At 38.7% G+C, this 20,618-nt stretch overlaps 1 protein-coding gene across 5 annotated transcripts in view; it reads left to right on the top strand.

Moving 5' to 3' along the window:
- The window catches only part of Oxr1 (oxidation resistance 1), a 359,076-nt gene that overhangs the window by 207,374 nt on the left and 131,084 nt on the right, over positions 1-20,618 (top strand). Inside the window, exon 1 of one of the 5 annotated variants that reach the window (XM_041637782.1) lies at positions 10,215-10,233. The exons of the other annotated variants lie outside the window; for them this stretch is intronic. Within the exon in view, the coding sequence (XP_041493716.1) occupies positions 10,221-10,233 (13 nt within the window). The 5' untranslated portion in view covers positions 10,215-10,220. Of the gene's footprint in view, positions 1-10,214; positions 10,234-20,618 lie in introns of those variants that run through there. 5 annotated transcript variants of the gene reach the window in all.

Raw genomic sequence — 20,618 nt, 5'->3', positions numbered from 1 at the left:
GAATCAAAGAGTCCAAACCAATGTGACAAGTTTCTCCTAACAGATATAGAGACTTTGAGCTCACTGGACTGTGTTTTAAGCACATGGCTGTGGATAAGTGTCAGGGTTAACTGTTTATAATATCACTTTGACCATGGAGACGCACGATGTTATTCAATACACTGAGGTGTCATAGAGACAGATAATATATTAAGTCTTGGTATTGTAATGTCTATAGTATTTTCTATAATGCCAGCTTGTTCAACTGTCAATCAAAACCAAAAGGCTTAATTTCCATCATAACACCATCCAAAGGAAGGTGAAAGGCAAAATGAGGCATTTACATCTATTGGCATGTCAACATTCAGACAGACAGCAACTATTCTTCAAATCCACTAGCCTCATTAACCAGAGTGGAATAATCCAGTCATCTTACCCAAAACCAAACTCAGTAACTGAGTTCGCAAGGTCAGCATGAGAGGCTGGCTGGTAGGTGAGGGCCTTTTGTGTGCCCCTGTAAGTCATGGAAACTCACAATTTAAACAAAAAGGGCATCTGCAAGCCAGACACTTCAGGAGAACATCTGAAAGCTACTATTAAAGCTGCCTCTGTGATGTTGGCTGTGTAGTGGCCACTATCCTCTTAACTTGAGAGGCAGGGCCAACCCTTGGAAGATGGGCAGGGTAACCACAAGTGGATACTTCTCCTCTTTTCCAAGACTGTTTTTGAGGGCAAATAGCAGAAAATCATGATTAAGCTTATTTAAACAAATACAACATTCAAAAATGAACTGCCTGAAGTTCACAGGTGAGGTGAAATGAGGCTGGACTTGTTTTCAGAAACGATAAAAGCAACAAGCAAACAAATATTTCCATGTACTTTCTGTTTTTTAACTCTATTTCCATGGTGATCATTCTTTTCTGTTTTCCTATTTCATGGTCCCAAGATGGCTCTTTTGTTCACATTCCAGACTCTTCATGATTAAAATGTCCAATCCTAGGTAGCCAGCCTTCTTCTGGGAACAGTTAAGACTACAAATCTCATCCATGCTGTCTCACACACATTCAGCAAAGTAGAGTACAGATGTTAGACTCTGAAGTAAACATCTTGTTTGTCTCAAATAAATTAGCAAAGATTATTACCCCCACCCTACGCCAATATGGTAGCTGTGTTTCAAATTATACCAAATAGCTTAGGCTTGTGTCTTGGATCCTATTTTTAATTTAGAGTTACACCAACTCTTCTTGAAGAACATAAGATATGTTATAAAGAAGTGGAATTACTAAACAATTGGGTGCTGTTGCCAAGCATAAGAGGGAGTATGGCAGGTAGCCAAAGCGACAGATCATACACCAGTATAGGTTCACTAAGAGAGAATCGCTGAGGTCTTTTTTTTTATTCATCTCAGACAAGAATGATTAATCTACAGAAATTTATGACCAAGATCTGGAGAGGACTCTTTCTGGCTTGTAGACAGCTGCCTTCTCACTACGTTCTCATGAGAAAGGAGGGAAGGAAGCAATGAGAGGGAAAAAGAGATTTCATCTTTTTTGTGAATAAGTAACCATCATAAGAGCTTCAAACTTGTAAGCTCATCTAAATCTAATTGTTCCTCAGCATCTTCTTTCTCGGGTACCATTCCATAAGGGGAGGGGGCTTTGGCTTTACTTAGCATGTGGATTTGAGAAAATGTGATTGAATTCATAGCATTCTTCCCCTTCTCATTTGTAACCTACGTTTGTTTCATCTCAGCAGTTGGAAGCCATTCAGAAATAAATCCTAGTCGAATGTCCAAATTCTTTTCTAAATACTATCTATATCAGGAGTAGGTGATATAAGTATTTTGTTGCAAGGACAGACAGATGGCTTGGTGGTTAAGAGTTTGTGTTGCTCTTGCAAAGGACCAGAATTTGTCCCCAACACCCACGTCAGGCGATTCACAACTGCCTGTAGCTCCAGCTCCATGGATATGATACCCTTTTCTGCCCTCTGGAGGCACTGCACCCATGTGTATATACCCATGCCCTGTATAAGCATAATTTAAAATAACAACTTAAAAACATCCTGTAGTTTTCTTCATGGTTTTACAGAACCAGTTATGCAGGGATGGTCCGTCTTTAATAAACTCCAAGTTTGCCAATATCTGACTAATAACTGTGCACTAAGACTGAATTGTTCTACAACTATAAGCCTGTGCAAACAGAGAACTCACATACTTCCAAAATGTAGTGGGCTGGGCTAGGATACATAGACATCTCCTTCTGAAAAGGGAGAGATACAAAAGAGGGAAGAAGTCCCAGGCAGCTTCGGCTTAGTAGGACAAATACCATCAGACCTTAAAGCACTAGAACAACCCTTGGGGTTGATGTTCGGCCCTCTAGGCCCTGCAAATGGGAATGTCATCCCAAAGCTCTGCCTGTTTGCACCCCTGTATCTCTCTATGCTGAATTCCCTCTCTGTAGTCAGTAGGAAACAGCCTGTTTGCTTAGACCTGTGTGCAACCCCAATGACTTTTGAATAATTTCCTAGGTGACTCTTTTGTTTATAAAGAAGACTGCAAGTTGTAGCCAAATAGCTCTACGGCCTGTTCTCTAGAATACAAATATAATGGCCTATCTCCGTGTCATTTAATCTCCATCCCTCCATTGCCAATGAGCAGGATGTCTGTCGTTCATTCTTATCTGCTCTCTTGGCTGCTGCTAGGACAGGTGCTTGGAGCCAAATTTTAGATCCATAATCTCCTTATCACAGGCTGGTTAGACTACACACTTGATGTTGCCTTTAGAACGAGTAGATGTAGGTTTTGCAATGTAGATAAGATGAGGTTTCCAAGCGTCCAAGTTCTTGTTCATTTCTTTACAACAAGCAGTAATAAGATTCTGAACCACACCTTGAATATTTTGCTTTGAAATCACTTCTGCTAAGTATGGTTGCTTGCCTACTCTACTATCCACAAAATACTAAGTACGTAAACCCTTCTGATTTTCGCTGCTTTGTAACAAGGACGGCTTTTTTCCTCTTGTTTCCAGTAAAGTACCCCTCTTTATCTGAGGAATCACCAAAATTGACCTTCTTTTTTATTATTTCCAGTGTAAACGTCAAAGCTCTCTGAGTATCCAGCCCCTGCTCAGTCTGACAGCATTCCTTTGTGTGTTAAGAGCACACTACATCAGAAACACGGATCAAAACGTACATACATACTGGCATGTTCGTGGGTGTGGAGACCATTTAATAGAGGGGAGAGACACGTGCAGGAATGGGAGCTGCAAAATCCTAAGATCTGTAGACCGCAAGCTGGAAAATAAAAAGAGCCAATACATGGTTCCAATTCGAGTAAGAAGGGTCTGAGAACCAGAAACAGATGATGTCAGTTCTAATCCACAAATCTTGTTGGAGCTTGGGAGCCAGGGAAGCAGACATTTCGGTCCAGGTGTCAATGCTGGAGAAAGTGGCGGAGCAGTCAGGCTGGACTCTCTCTTCCTCAGCTCTTTTGTTCACCTAAGGTCTTCAGTGGACGGACAAGTCCCACCTGAATCAGGAAGGGAAATCTGCTTTACCCAAAGTAGCAGATATGTTAATCTCATTAAGATACATACGCATGCACGCGCGCGCACACACACACACACACACACACACACACAGAGAGAGAGAGAGAGAGAGAGAGAGAGAGAGAGAGAGAGAATGCCAGAGAGAGTTCAGTTATTTAACACACACACTTTTTTTTATTTAATACACACTTAGAAGAAAGGGAAACTTGACATTTATCTCATACTTTCATAAAGTAAATATAAGCAAGAATTACCAGACGCTGCATGGCCTACAAATTACCAACAGAATCCCCTGCTCAGTCTTGCTGCTGAGGAACTGGAGAAGCACAAATCAGACACTGATATCTTGAAGATATCTTCTTTTATCTTTTAATTGGATGATGGATATGGTTGGAAAAATCAAAAAGAGAGTGTGATATATACATATATAATTTTTCATATTTGTTTATTTTGGTATACCTCTATTTTGAGGTCAGAGGACAATTTGTAAGAGTCAATCCCCTCCTTCTGTCATTTAGGCTCCAAGGATTGAAGTCAAGTTCTCAGGCTTGGTGGCAAGCACTTTTACCCTAAGCACTTTTACCCTACCCACTGTGCCATCTTGCTGGTGCATGCATGCACGCGTGCTTGTGTGTGTGTGTGTCCGTAGACGAGACAGAGACACAGGGAGAAAGTACACTGATTTACTTGAGAGAACACGTATGTGCCAAAGCCAATGTAGTTTTAGAGGTTAGCCTTTTGTTTCAGATCACATTGACTCCAAATTTAGATAGGATCACAACTCATTCCATTATATAATTTTCAAACTCGTTTAAGAGTAGAAATGACAAACTGGAAAAGAGCAGCCGATTCTTTAAAAATGAATAGTGATAATGAAGAAATTGACAAATGGTAGATGGGGTGCTTATTCACAAATATGTAAAATTGTTTTCTCAAAATTATGTTTTATTGTAATAATATAATTATGATTCAGTTAATAAAATATATTAAGAAAAATTTATGTATTATTTTACAAGGAGTTTTTAAAGAAAAATGCTAGCTATATCTTTGTAAATAAAATTTGATAACAAATATTTTGAAAAGACTCACTGCAAGTAACTGCATTGAATATTAGCTATTATTTTTCTTTGGGATAGTAATTTGTTCTTTTACTTTTTTAATAGCCAGAACTTTCTAATATATATATATATGTCTGTGTGTGTGTGTGTGTGTGTGTTATTCTAACTAAAATAATTAAATATATTATTTACAAAGAACATTCCAGAAGTTTTCAGAAATTAGATCATTATTCTAGTATGTGTTAATAACATAAAATTATATGGTAATGAGGTCAGTCAAGTTAATCAGGACAATATCCAACTTGATATCACACATTTCATGTAAATATTCTTGGGAAGATATAATCTCTTCTTAAATATTTTTCTTCCAAATAGCAAACTTAATATCTATTGTAAATAACATGTGAAAGCAGCAGAGATACAAAATGTGTAGTTAGTGGTGATATTAAAAATGATAATTTAAGCATTAGCCTTCAGGGACTGTCTGCTGGCTGATTTTTAACTTATTTGATTTGAAAGTAATGATCTTGGTGATTGATCAACCACAATGACATCTCAAAGGGGGAAATTTTAATTTCCTACATCATAAATTACATATATAAAAAGAGTGTTCTTGCCATGTAAATAACACTGGCAATACTTTGCAAGGAAAACTATACTTCTGGCCAGACTTGGTGGCACCCTCCTGCAACCTGAGTGACTTCAGAGTCCCGGACAGCAACCTCAGGTCCTATCCTGAAGGAAAAACAAAACAGGCAGTGATGATGGAAACCTTTAATCCCAGCACTTCCGAGGCGGGGGCAAGCGGATCTCTGAGTTCAAGGCCAGCCTGGTCCACAGAGTGAGTTCCAGGACAGTCAAGGCTGCACAGAGAAACAAAACAAACAGAAATAAAATAAAACCCATACACTTCAGCCTAATATAATAACTTCAGTAATTTTAGGCATGAAGCTCCTCCATTTTTTTCTGTGTAGCTATTCTACATGTAAGAGAGACGAATGTATACAAATTATTTTTGTAGTATGTCTTTACTTGATTTCTTTTTCTTTGCATTTTGGAAAAGTAATTTTGAATATATTTATGTAGAAAACTTCGCAGAGATTTTTAGAAAATTATTATATTTATAAATAATATCCTTTAATAAAACTTTCAATTGATCTCCAGATTTTCCAGTTAACTTTCATTATTATTATTATTATTTCAAAATTTCTTTCATTAACTTTTTTCAGCTAGCACACAAAAAAATGAGGTTCAATAAAATGTTTTTATACGTGTGCATCACTTTACTTTGATATTTAAATAAAGTGTATTAAACATGGTTGCACATGCTCTGGTTTTAAATTACTCTTTCAGAACTGAACCAATGTTTTCTTTTTCTCTGTTCTTTCTATGCTAGCTTCTGCCAACAGGGGGCTCCAGAGGAAAAAAATCTGCAGTTGCTTGATGGAGGAAGGTCATTGGTTAAAAAAATAAAGAAACTGCTTGGCCCATTTCTATTTAGCCTCTTCTAGGCTAATTCTCACACCTAGACTAGCCCATTTCTATCTAGTGTAGCCCACGAGGTGGCTTACCAGGAAGATTCTAGCCTACGTCCATCCTGGGTCGGAGCTTCATCACGTGTGTCTGCCTGGGAGCGGGGCATGGCGTCTCTTCTGAGGCGTCTGCTCCCGAGAGGAGAGCTGTCGAGTCTGAGCTCACTTCCTCTTCCTCCCAGCATTCTGTTCTGTTTTCTCCACCCACCTGTGTTCTAACCTATGAGGGCCAGCCAAGCAGTTTCTTTATTTTTTTTAACCAATGACCTTCCTCCATCAGTTGCTGCCGTGATCGCTCAGGCTATCAATTTAGACCTAAGCCGTACTTCATTCTGTTCTGCGTGCTGCCTACACTGACTGAACCTATATTTGTCCCTAGAGCAGAAATACCGAGATCCGTAGAGGGGCAGTGAATGGTCTGTCACCATGTCTGTGTTGATTGTGGGGTCTTTAAATTGGCTGACCTCCCCCGGGACTTATTGCTGGTCCACTGTGAGACTTTGGCCACACCGCTGTATTTATAGCCCTCCTTGGTCACACACTGACCACATGAAGCTCACTGCTTCTAATTGCCATTCCTTGATATGGAGCTCCTTCTTGGATTTATTCCAACGTCTGTCTCGTCCCTCTGTCTTTTCTTCTTACCTGAGGTCTTGGGCTAGGCATGGTCTGTTGCTTCCCAGGCTTGCCAAAGTAAAAAGAGCTTGTGGCTTTGACTAAGTAAACTGACAGGAAAGTCTTGACACAGAGAGAGAAAAATAGTGCCATTTCTGCATGCCTTGTCATCTGGGGGGAAGGATGTGGGAAAGCCTCCTTACTAAACTTGCTGTTTGTGCACTCCAATGACCTGAGCTTAAATGTCAGCTGTGCTTACTAGCCTAGCTGTGCCATCCCTCAGCAACGTTGTTTAACCTCCCTGCCATTCTTTAGTCACTGCAACATAAAGAAAACATATAGGCTTCCAGCATATTCTATAGTGTTAAATAATTTGTGTAAATTTCTTAAGAAATAGCCATCACATCAAAGAACTTAAATGTTTGCTGTTTTAAAAAGATAACTCTGCAGTTTTTTGTTTTTTTTTTTTTTTTTTTTTTTTTTTTTAGCTAGGGTATTCTTTGCTGTGTAGTGGAAGCTGGCTGGAACGCCATATCCTCCTGAGTGCTGGGATTGAGGACATGTGTGTGCCTATGTCAGATTGTATAACCATGTTTAAATTGATGTGCTATGGAATGCAGAGTGGAGGCGAATTGATTACAAAAATAAAGATATCTCTCGAAGGAGAGGAATGTAAAAAAAAAAAAAGATAACTCTTGATGGGAGCATTTGAAAATTCTGCTTAACTCTATCTGCTGGGTGGCCTGTCCCAGTGGTCACTCTCTGGCTTCTCTGTCAGAGAGAACACTGTGCAGTAGACCTATAGTCTCCGTCACACAGCTACGGCGGCTCCATTTTTTTCTGGACCTACTTCCTTAAGCAGAAGAATGGGTGGAAGGGCATCACCATTAACAAGATAGCTCAGAACCTAACTCAGGTTCTATTCGACAGACCCAAAGATTGTGGGAACCCAAAGATACAGTTAGTGGAAGTATTAGAACAGCATGCCCAATGCCAAGTTGCTGGAAGATACAATCTTACTGATATTGCACTTTGGAAATCTGAACCCAAAACTAAATAAGTAAAGAGAGGAATAAATAAAAGTCACCAGAAAGTTCCCATTCTGTGGTTTAACAAATATTAGTTGAATTCTCCATATGAATAAACTGACCTAAAGATAAAAACATAAGGCTCACACAGTGTGCCCAATGCCACATAAAAGCATAATTAACTGCCTTGGGCCACTTCATGCCTTTCCTCAGGATCTCTGGTTCATTGCAATGTCACACGAAGTCAGCAAGGCTTCAGTTCCTAATCAGTGTGTCACAGGCTTAAAGAGGACAGCCGTAAAAATCAAATAGTTGAAGGACCCAAATAAGGCACACAATCGACGTAATCATAAAGCGTGGCTTGATGGACTACAGAAGCACGGTAATTTTGTTTTCCCAGTCAGAAATCTCTTAGCCTCAGTCATCCCTTTTGAAAAACAAGCTATTGTTAAGGGTAACAAAGACTCACTGTGTGTCCGTGCCGAGACTGTGGTAAACATTACACGGCTTCTTGACACACTGTTCCCGAGAATGCTCTGGGTAGTAACTCATCCTCCAGGCAGAAGTGAGAAAGAAAGCCAAGGCTTTGAATGGTTCAGTCACTTGCCCAGAGTTACAGTTTTAGTGGGGAGGAAGGCACAAGGATTATTCTCAGGTTGGGGTCCAGTCCCACATTCAAAATCACAAAACTGCATCTGCTTTACTTTATATAATTGATCTTTCATGATCGGATCAGCCCTGTCGTTCAGTGAAGCACAGAGCAGTAGAAATTCCCAAACAAACTCACAAAATTCTCACTGCTCTCAGGGCAGCCACGAGGATGCTGACACCACCCGGGGCTCACAGGTATTCCAATGGGTCTCTACCTGTAGCTAACAACATCCAATCTTTAGTCATAATTTAGTCTGGGAGACTTAACCTATAACCAGCCACTGACATAAGTATATGCCTCTTGGCTTACCAAACAATATTTTAAATAATAAAATAGATATTAAAATAAATATTCTTTAAAATCATATTTTTGCTTTCCATCCCCTTAGTCATTTTATGTCTTCTGTTAAATATATTCTCACTGTGATGAAATAGTTGCCCAAAATTCATTTTCATTTAATTGCCATTAAATCTCTCTCTCTCTCTCTCTCTCTCTCTCTCTCTCTCTTTCTCTCTCTCTCTCTCTCTCTCTCTCTCTCTCTCTCTCTCTCTCTCCTGTTCTCAAACCCTGGCAGCCACTAGTCTACTTTTGTTTCTGTGAATCTGAGTACTGTATATACTTTATAATGTAGGATTTTATAATATTTTTCTTTCTGTGACTACCTTCCTCATTTCACTTAGAACTGTAGTTCTCAACCTGTGTGTTGTGACCCCACATTTTAGGAAGCTTGAGAACCACTGACTTAGGACAATAGCTTATGAATTCTTTTGCGTGTAATAAGGCTTCATCCCAGGGGCTGGAAAGGAGAGATGGCTCTGAGGTTAAGAGCACTGACTGTTCTTCCAGAGGACCTGGGTTCAATCCCCAGCAGCCACATGGCAGCTCACAACTGTCTATAATGCCTGTTCCAGAGATCTAACACCCTCACCCAGACATACATATGGTCAAAACATCAATAAACATAAAAAAAAAACAAGGCTTCCTTCCTGTTTAGTGATAGTAATATGCCCATGTTTCCTGTGTCTGTTCTACAATGTATTTGTTCATCTGGTCACTGTGAATGCTTGGATGGATTAGACCTCTTGGCCACCCTAGGCAATGCTGCTTGCTATGTAGCTATGCGGAGTCTGCTTGAGATTCTGCTCTCAAATCCCTGAATATACTCCCACTCGTAGGACTGACAGATTCTATAGCCATTCAGCTCTTGATCTGAGAAATCCCATAAGCTTCCACATCACAGTCCCCTCTGACACAGCTTACATTTCACTAATAGCCTTCCATGGCTCTACATCTTCAGTGGTACTTATTATTATCTGTGAAACACTTTATCTTTTTATTTAATATCACTTTGATGTAACAATATATTTGGATGATAGAAATCACAGTACAACTTAAACTAGTATTTCACAAGGAATGATGGATGTCAAACAGGCACAGGATTCCAGCCCCACCAATGTGTTTAACTATAAAAGCTAAATATTACCCTTGGACATTCCTTAAGTAAATGAATAACTTGTCCTTTTGAACCTAAAACACTTATTGTGTCCTTGGGCTTTGGGCCATTACTGTCTTACTCAGAATCAAGAGCTTCTTGATGTTAGGCAGAGGGGTACTGGAAGGGCACAAACTTCTTACTTTAACCGTCTTCTAATGATGGAGAGAAAACTGGGTATTCCGAAGATGCCCTGGACTTGGAGGTTTAGATTTCAGGAAGGAAATGAACTCAGTGCAATATCAAGATGATCTGAACTACAAGGCAGAGCTACAGTCACAGAAGGCTGGAGTTGAAGGAAATATGGCCAACAGCCATGAAGCCGCAAAGTGAGTTTCTAAAACCTTGTCCTATCTTTTAAAAAAAATCTTTTCATTTGATTGAAAATCATTTGTTAGAGAAAGTTAAGACCTAATAATGAATCCCAACTATTAATCAGATAGTAGGATATTATGCAAACAACAGAATTGGATATTTCCATATATATTTGTATATCCTATGTTCTTCTCAGAAAATCAGAAATTGCTTGCCTCTAAAGAAAAAGTTTCATATCAGTATTATCTGATATTTTGATTCTGTGATATGAATTTTAAAAAAATCTTTAAAACCTCTAATTTATATTCATATTATTTGTTTTTATTTCTTCTCCCATTTTATGAGTATAAACCTAAATGATTGAATACTTTCTTCCATTCTAAATATCCAAGTGAATAATTTTAAAATTATACTGCATTTATTAACATCCTTATTTATTTTGTGAACACTGATATGGTAGTGAGAATTTATTCTATTAAAATGTCATAAGTTTTAGCACTCTATTGCCAGTGACTATGAGATTTTCTAAAGCTCTCAGATAATTTCAAAAGCACATCAAGATGACGAGATTTGGGTTGGTGATTTAGCTCCCTATAGAGTGTTTGTCTAACTTGCCAGAAACCCTAGGTTGGATCTCTCGCTCCACAAAAATGAGACATGGATTTGGAAGGTGGAGGCAAAACAATCAAAGTTCAAAGTCATCTTCAGCCATATGAGTTCCTGTCTCAAAAAAATTAAGCCAAGAAAAAGGGCCCATAGATAGTTTTTAATTGGCATACATATAGAAAGAGACCAGTTATGATCAAATTTAGAGCTCACTTGAAAACATAAAAACCTTTTGGTTTAATAAGATAATATGCATGGAAGTAAGTCCTAGTTAATAATAAGTTATTAATAATGTCCTTGTTCTGCAGTAGTAAAGTAGTAGTATTTCTTCCCACAAAAGTGCTCCAGTGAGCAGGCACATCAAGAACATGTCTATGTCTTCACCGTTGTCCAACTTCCTACTTTTCTGCTGGATGGTGTTACTCAGCAGTGGAGATCACAAAAGAAAAGCAGACGTCCTCCCTTCCATTTATTTTTTGTGCTTGTGTATCTGTGCACATGTAAATGCATGAATATTGGTCACCCAACAGCTGTATGGGGTCAGTTCACTCCTTCTCCCTCCTGGAGGATGAACTCAGGTCTTTAGGCTTAGAGAAAAGCACCTCCGCCCTTTTCACCTGTCTCCATTTTAAAGTGTTTTAAGCCAGCCTTGGCTGGTGTTAGAGGCAAATTCCTTACTGCAAGGACGTGTGGTGGTTAATAACAAACTTAGAGGGAATGCCACAGTTGATGCAGAGCAAACCAAACGTGGTATGCACAGCAGTGTTGTGGTTCCAGTGTTCAGAAACACAGTGACATGGGCATGGGGACATGGCTCGTTGTTAAAAATGCCCAGTTTGATGCCCAGAACTCACAAGGTGACTTACAACCACCTGAACCTCTAGTTATGATGTCCCTGTTTAAAACAAGACGAAGCAAAATCATAAATAGTTTCCTTATAGTCATCTACCATGCATCTGAATTCCAGAATATTGCATCCCAACTGCCCTGTGGAGGAGTAGCTCAAAGCTCAGTCTAGACCTTGGCCAGCTGGTGGGCAAACCCTCTGGTTAGTCACCTGAAGAAGGTTCACTCCCTTTCATGAGAGTACTTGATTTAGACCGAACCCATACAGAAGCACAAAAACACTGACCATATTCTCCAAAGAAATTCTATACCAGCGTCTTCCCCATCAATGAGTTTAAATATTTGAAGGGTATGGGCAGCAACATCAGATCACATGAAGTCTCTTAACATCACATTTAAGATGCAGTTAAGTTTGTCGTTCAGTGTACAGTTTCTGTTCAAAACAAGAACAACGAGCTATTTCCCTGCTTCTGTGACAATGTAGTTAGGCTATTTAAAAGGTTTACCGTTCATTTACCGCTCTAGTTGGCAGGTAAACCTGGAAGAGCAGGGCCTAAAAGTGAGGTGGCCTAAAGTCTTCTGCAATGGCCAGCTTTATTCAGAGCATCAGATAATTTAAGGGGGTTAAGAAGAATCACATGAGTAAGGCCTTCTATCACAAGGACAAGTCACATGTGGCAAAACCATGTTTTTCCGTGGAGGCACACGAATAGCAACAGCTGAAGTGAAGTCATTCCTATCCTACACCTGGTGGGGGGCATGAAAACACATTCCGAGAAGAGAGGCACACACACGCATTCTGAGAACAGTTCTGTGTTTGGGAGAAACCGAGGTCACAAGGCACTTGTTTTCTTGGAGTTTTCTCACAAGCTCTCAGAATTCTCGCACAACTGCGTTTGTGGACTATGTTCCAACAACCCTTAATTAGCTTTTTTATTTGGAAGGGTGTGTCTTTTCCCCCCCAAAAAAAAGACAACTTCAAGTTAATTGTGTTGAAATGTATAATTTCTATAAACATAAAACTAATTAAAAGTACAATTTTCTCTTGAAATTTAAGAACTTAAAAAAATAAGCACGTTAGATGTCCGATTGAGTAAACATAAAATAGACAAGAACCAACCCTAAGCACTTACCCCTCGAGAACTAATAGATCAATGTACAAGGAGCACAAATTAGATTCTCCAAAATATTTCGAGCATCTTAAGGTCAAAATTGGGAAGATTTTCAGGAAAAGCAGGAAAATCAAATGCCACCAGTAAGAGTCCTCTCTATGAGAATCTGAGGGGATGCTCAGGGCATTGGTCTGTCAGCAATGACAACCAATTTCTGGGTCACTTAAAAAAGGGGGAGGCTCTGTTTAATATTCACACAACCTCCTGAGTGAAGTGAGGCTAGGAAGACCCTTGCGGACAACAAGAATCAATGGGCCACCGTTCTTTCTGCTCTGAGAGAAGAGAGAGTCCTCTTTTTTCTGTAGCAGACAGTGAAAGTGTTTGTCAACATAGCATACAGAGGCCAGAAAGATTCAACTTAGAAGCAGACCCCAGCAAACGAAATAATGAAGTTGAACAGCAAAACCAAGAAATCTAAGGCTGATAGGAAAAATTGAGAAAGATTAACTTCATGGTGGAGAACTAAAAAAAAGTTCTTTTTGAGACTTCCAAAAATCTCAATGGACCTTAAAAATCTTTCTTAAAAAAGGTTATTGATATGTACAAATCTCCTACGCAGCAAGTGACCAGAACATTCACTGTAAATACAACAGTCAGCAGCTATGTTATTGGCCTACTCCCTCATTTTTGTGCCATTGTAATGGATTAGTTAATTAATGTCAGAGCATATAAAAAATAATACCCTTCACCAGCTTAAAAACTTAAGCTTAGCAAAAATAATTAATGGTCCCTAGTACCTCTCATTAATCTTTCTCCTTTCGGCACCTGCTCACCTCCCAATACAGAGAGATCCATTATCTTGAATTTTAGTGTCTGAAAAAATACCTTTATACTGGTACTAAGTATGAGTATGGCCCATGTGATGATACTCATTTGGTTTCCTCCTGAATAGGACAACCACTCAGGAAAGGAGGCATCTGGTTATGAGAATACTAACAAAGCCAAGAACATAATAAAAAGCCTTGAAGTAACAGAAATATGCAAAAGGCAAGAAAATTTGTTTTTTTTTTTAAATTTCTTAACAGCCTCAAAAGAATTGAACTACATTGTAGGCGTAAAACCAGAATAGGGTGAGGCACAAAGTCATGTTCAATAACAGAAAAAAAATCCTCTAAGACATTAAGTCTGTAATTGCAGAAATTAAAAACACAGCAAACACTGTTTGGATGCTCATAGAATTTTGTTTTTGAAGCTTGGACAAAATGATAGAAGCATTGAAAGCAAGAGAGAAAAATGAGGAAATGCAAGGACCAGTTACCAAAGGTCATCATTCACAGAATAGCTTTCTAAAGAAATACTAGAAGAGGGAACACTGAAACATCAAAGAAATAAAGCAAGAGAAGCTGTGCAGGACTCAAGGACATGTGATTCCAAATTCTAATAGTCCAGCATCAAGAATCATGGCTAAAGCAGACTCACCTAGGCATATTGTTATGAAGCATCAGAATATTGATGCTAAAGACCAGACCTTCAGTTTTTATAAAGGCATATTTTTAATGGATGGATAATCATAACAGCAATGCTTTTTTATAGCAGTGCTAGAAGCTTGGAATAATAGAGCATGTCTTTGAATTGGAATGAAAATTATCTTTTAGCAAGCATGCCACTAACACTGTGAATCAAATGTCAAGAAGAACCTAACCAGTTTCAGATATGTAATTTAAAAAGACTCCCTCTTGGGCATAATATCTTGGGTGTTCCACCAATATAATAAAACAAGAGAGAAAAAGCAAGGAATTTAGGGAACAAGGGCTCTGCTAGAAGTGAAGGGCTTCATCCACAGGACCATTCTAATAACCCCAGATAGCAGCTATCCACATCTGAGCATCACGAAGAGGTCAAAGAGGTGGCCTATGACTGCTGTGAAAAAGGAAGCAGGAGCCAGACTGCGGTGGTGCACACACCTTTAATTCCAGCGCTCAGGAGGCAGAACCAGGCAGAAATCTGTGAGTTCAGGACCAGCCTGGTCTACAAAGTGTGTTCCAGGACAGCCAAGATTACACAGTCTTAAAAAGCAAAAACTAAGAATAAAAAGCTGGTAACTAGCATGTTTATAATAACTGGCGATTTTCTTTAGTTCTTAAAGAAACTAACCATAAAGCTAAGCTCACAAAGAAATAAACAAAGGAATAAACATAATGCTAGATAAAATAACATAAACATAAAAGAACTAAACATGATGCTAAGCTGACAAAGAAATAAAGCCATATTTTTGCATGGCATGGAATAAAAGGGAGAGGGGAGAAGAGAACACAGATTAATAGAATAAATGTGATCTCGGTGCATCATGTGACTTTGGGAGTATATAATGAAATAAAACCCTTACTATGTATAATCAGTATATCCTTAAGATGAAAAAGAAAGCAAGCCCTTTTGTGCCCCAAGCCACACCTGAACAGCACTAATATTTTCATCATTTCTGCACTTACATAGTTGATTTTCTTGAGTTTAAATTATTTCATGGTCTTTTCAGTTGAGTTTTCACAGAAATGGCTCTGCTTGAATGGAATAAGATACAAAACAAAACCAAAATCATTAATCTGCAGAAAGGACCAGTGGGAGTGGTATTGGCCAGACAGGGAGGGAAATATGGAAGGGCAGAAGGAGCAACCATCAGAATACATTAAACTCATGTAGGAGATTGTCAAATGACAAGATTAATCAATAAAAATGTATGAATAAATAAAATAGTTACTCATTCAGCCGAGGAGATTGTTGTCAACATTTCTAGTAATGTGTAGGAGCTGGAGTCAAGGCTTGGACTCGTCAGTGGTCATTCTCAAATAGGGTTTCTCAATATCACATTTAGAAAATTCTACTGAAATTACAAGTGAGTAAGGCAGGTCCCAAATTTCAATGAACGATTTAAACCCACTTATCTTTCTATAACCTAGTGTATTGCATGTTCCCTAATTTTCTCTTGCTATAAACTTAAAACATTTTATCTAATATGTTTTATAAGCTATATGTATGCTACTCTGATCAAATTTGCAATGTGGTATTCTATTTAAAATTTTATAATCCACCATTTCACCCACTGTTTAGAAAACCAAGTAAATTTTTAATAGAGCAAATATATCAGCAGAAGGTAGAAAAGAATAATTGGAGATAGAAGAGAGAAAGAAAGAATAATCACACAGACACATCAATACATTCAGTGATTAATGCCATAAAGTAAGGAAGTCTCAAGGCAGGTAAAGGAGACTAGAATGCTGGGGCCAGGAATACACCCCAGTTTTCCTCAATAGGGTAAGAGAAAGCCCTGTTGAGAAGATGGCAAAGGTAAGCAGAGATTTAGAGAGAGGGGGAGTTAGCAGATGCTAGGAAAATGGAGTCCAATGAAGATGGAGAGCAGTGCACTGAGCTAGAGTTTGCAACTAGGCAAGTACGACTCAGAATGAAGGGGTCATGGAGGGAACAACTTGGGGCGATTGCAGCTAGATAATAGGGGCCTGACTGTATGCATATTGCAAGCTGATCCTTTGAATTTCATGATACAGCCCTCACTCTAAGGGAAACGAGTGGTTATTAATGTATCTCAGCAAGGAACTGATATAATCAGCTTCCCACACTGAAATCTTGGTCCTAGCTGGGATGTGTAGAATAGACTGTTAAACCAAAGTCAGAATAGGCCATGGTTAGAAGTTTGCTGTGACTCACTGATCACTGGACTTCAGAAAATGTGACAGGTGTACACATTTTGTGTATGTTTTAAAAGCAGAGTGAACAAGTGATAAAGTAGAAAGAGGAAGAAAAACAGAAAAGGGACTATTTTAACCATGAAGTCTTCAGTCTGCTCCCAAATTGAGATCAATGAGAATAGAGCAGGCTTGTTGAAAATACAGTAGTTTATTTCCTAATATTTATGTTAAGTATCATGTGGAAGCAAGCTCTTGAAATAGGATAAGGTTGCTGGAACTTTGAACCTAGAATTCAGTAAAAGGTCTAGTGTAGAAACAATAGTTTTTGAGGCTTTAACATGCAGGTGATAAGAAAATATGGATAAATTCACTAAAGGAGGAAACAGATTTGTGACTTAGAATTTTTGCATCTATGTTCATAAGGGATATTGGTCTACAGTTTTCTTTTTCTTGTGGGTCTCTGTGTGGTATTGAGGTAATGATGTTCTTGTAAAAAGAATTAGGAAATATTCCTTCAGTTTCTATTTTGCAGAAGAATTTTAGAAGCATTGTCATTAATTCTTCTCTGAAGGTCTGGTAGAATGTAATTGCTGCTTCTTTTTTTTTTTTTGCTGGCTATTTGTTTTATTCTGTAATGATTAAAGTTGATATTTTGTTTTTTTAAAATTGGATACAGCAACCAGTCAAAACAATCACCATTCTTTTCAAGGTCTCATTAAATTACTATGGCTCCTGCTAGAAATGTATGCAAGTATTCATGGCAAAAAGACAAATGCAACATTTCAGTATAATAAGAAACTAGATTTATACCAACAGTGATTTTTAAAAGTAACCCTTCCCTGTAGATTCATTTTTAACTGCAGTGAATGAAATATTAAAGTTCACAAATATATGTGGTTGTATTAAAGTGAACAAACTTTTATGGAGTGTGTGTATGTGTGTTAGTGTCCATGCATAATGGCTTGATTACATGAGTTCATGAGTTCATTGATTGATTTGAATAAAAGGGCATACTTTGTTTTTCCAACTAAGTATGTGAGGACATAATCACATTCCCATTGCCGTAGAGGAGCTTAATGCCTAAGTGGATCACCTTCATAAAGTTAATTCCATGCTTGGAATAACAGAGGAATAAAAGGCACAAATGGTACCAAAGACAGCTATGGTTATGAACTGTAGGAGTTATTGGTCTGTTATAATGGCTTCTCTGATCTTAATTTAACTTTGGCAGGTATGTGTATATATATTGTTATGCCCAAATCCATGAAATCCCCCAAAAGCCAGTAAAGAATCTGAGTCTCATATGTAAAAGCAAAGAGCCTTTATTTTATGCAAGTTTGCAAACTCAGTCTCCCCACATGTCCAACACATTGGAATAAACGGAGAGCCCTGAGCTCAGTTAGAGTTGGGTTTTATAATAGTAAAGGTGGGTGTGAGGGATTTCTGAGGTTCAGAACCCCTGCTTGACTGACATTTGTCTAGGGGTGTCCTGGTGAGTGTGTGCTGGCAGGTGATCCTATCTATAGTGGTTGGAATGTTAGGCATTTCCTTTGGATGGTCTGTTCTTGGGTGGAGGTCGGGTAATCTCAGTTTATGGTTCTTCCTGCAACCAGATATTGCTTCAGGGTAACTTACTGAGAATCAGACCTCCATTAAAGTTATCAATGGCTGAGTCCTACTCTGGCAGGTGATAATGGTTGGAAGTAAAGAACTTCCTTTGGGTAGTCTGTTCATGTTTAGCTTATCATGGCTGGTTCCTACGTGTGTGTGTGTGTGTGTGTGTGTGTGTGTGTGTGTGTGTATGCTAATATATAATGACAGATATAAAATAATGTATGATGGATAACTAGATATATAAATATTTCTTTTAGGTTTTTCAATTTGGTATAGTATAGATTTTTAAAGTATGCCCTTAAGAGTCTCTGGATTTCTTTGGTGTCTCTTGTGATGTCCCTCTTTAATTTGTTAATATAAATCTAGTCACTATATCTTTTAGTTAATTTGGTTAAGAGTTTGTCAATACTATTGGTTTTCTCAAAGAACCAACTCCCCATTGATTCTTTATAGTGTGTGTGTGTGTGTGTTTCTATTTCATTGATTTCGGCCCAGAGTTGGTTATTTCTTGCCTTAATACTCTTTTTGAATATTATTTCTCCTTGTTCTAGAGCTTTCAGGTATGCCAAGAAATTGCTAACATAAGATCTCTTTAATTATTTGATGTAGGCACTTAGTGCTATGAACTTGCCTCTTAGAACTGTTTTCCCTGTGTCCCATAGGTTTGGGTATGTTATGTTTCATTTCCATTCAATTGTAAAAAGTTTCTACCTTCCTTGTTAATTTCTGCCTTACCCATTTTTCATCCAGTGGTTAGTTGGTCATTTCCCATGGGTTTCTTAGCTTCTGTTCCTGTTGATATTGAGCTTTAATTCATGGTGGTCAGGTAGGGTGTAGGGTGTTGCTTCAGTTTTCCTGTATCTGTTGAGATTCACTTTGTGTCCAGTATGTGGTCAATTTTAGAGAAATGAGCTGTCAAGAATAAAGTATACTTTTGGTGTTTACTTTTTGTGTGTTTGAGAGGGATGTTCTGTAGATGTTCGCTAGATCCACTGGATTCCTGACATTATTCAACTCCACTTTTCCCTGTGTAGTTTTTGTCTGGGATGACCTGTCTGTTGGTGAGAGTGGGATGTTGAAGCCACTTGTTATCACTGTATCATGTAATCCCTCATTTGCTTTTAAAACAAGCAGCTGCTTATAATGCCGTGTAGTAGCTTAAAGCTCCATCTAAGAGTTCCCTATTGTCTCTGCATGATTTTAGGCAGATTACTTAATCTCTTCGCACAGTTTCATTTGTGATCTCTAACTCGGAATTGCTGTGAGTTACATAGTATAATCGTCAATCAGGTCCCATTTCCTGCTTGCTTCCCGCTTGTGGAAAAGAGCACAAGCCAGAAACAAGAATGTAGCTACCTCCGCAGCCCAATTATTTCGGGACATGTGACTGCTCTGCCCTTGGATAAAGGCAGAAGACAAGAATGGGTTTTCCTTGATCCCTGAACTAAAAGTTTCCACTTACACAGAAAGCAAAGCTAGTTTACACCTTTCTGAAGACATTGTTTCTTTGTTTATCTCACTAATGACAATGCAAAATGTAAACGCTGTTACTAATTTAGTGGGAAACAAGAGGGCACTGGGCCTTAGGACTGCAGCCTTCTTTGTTCCATGCCCTGCTGCCCCCTGCTGCTGGAGACACAGTTTTTCCTTCTCACATCCCTAATGCTGTTAGCAGTGTCACTAAAGAGGAACAAATAGCCCTGGGTGGAGGGAGAGTTAGGATTAGAATTCCGAAAGTCTCTTCGGTTTACCTTATCAGCATTTTACCCTGACCCTATTAAATTCAAAATCAAAGTGTTCATTGAATTCCCATTTATGCAGAAGCGAAAGATCAGGCCCTCTAACTGAAGCAGGTCATGTTCGTATGAGTAGCTGGTCCACCAAGGGGAGTGTCTACTTTTGGTTAATAGGAATAAAGGTATCATAGAGTATTGGGCTCAGACTGACAGTGGGTTATAGAGCAACTTGGTTTAATATAATTAAATCCATTTGCAGGAGAGCGCCCCATATTAAGACCTTCTTTATCCAACACTTCACTCTCCTGATTAGCTGATCTGTTTCTCATGGTGACTCATTCTTCCTCTGAAACATCAGTCACATCTTCCTCTTCAGCCATGATCACCTCTCAAAATAAAATGCCCCTGCTTTGCTTGTCTCTCTGTTTTTTTCGTTTTCCTTAACTTTTACCAGCTTCAAGCATAGCCCTGAATTCTCAAGTGAGTACATTTGAGCTAAGGACTCTGGAGTCACCGGAGACTCGACTCCTACACTTCAATTAGTGACCTAGTTAGCCATGGAGACTCTGACTCCTCAAACTTCAGTTTCCAGTTTGCAAAACGGAAGGCAGCATCAGTGCATCCTTTGTGGGCCTCGCATGAGATAACATGCTTAGCAAAATACACACAGAGTGCTTACTGATTTTGAGCTGCTTCCTGGAATTAGCTTGAAAGTAATCTGCTGCTTGAAAGAGGACCACTGAATTAAAAGCAGAATTTTTGTCTTGGCCGGCAGTGGCTTCCA

Source organism: Microtus oregoni, unplaced genomic scaffold (genome assembly GCF_018167655.1).
Source record: "Microtus oregoni isolate MIOR12 unplaced genomic scaffold, Mior012 000053F_ref0000044, whole genome shotgun sequence".
Classification (NCBI taxonomy): Eukaryota; Metazoa; Chordata; class Mammalia; order Rodentia; family Cricetidae; genus Microtus; species Microtus oregoni.
This window is presented reverse-complemented; position numbering and strand designations above follow the sequence as displayed.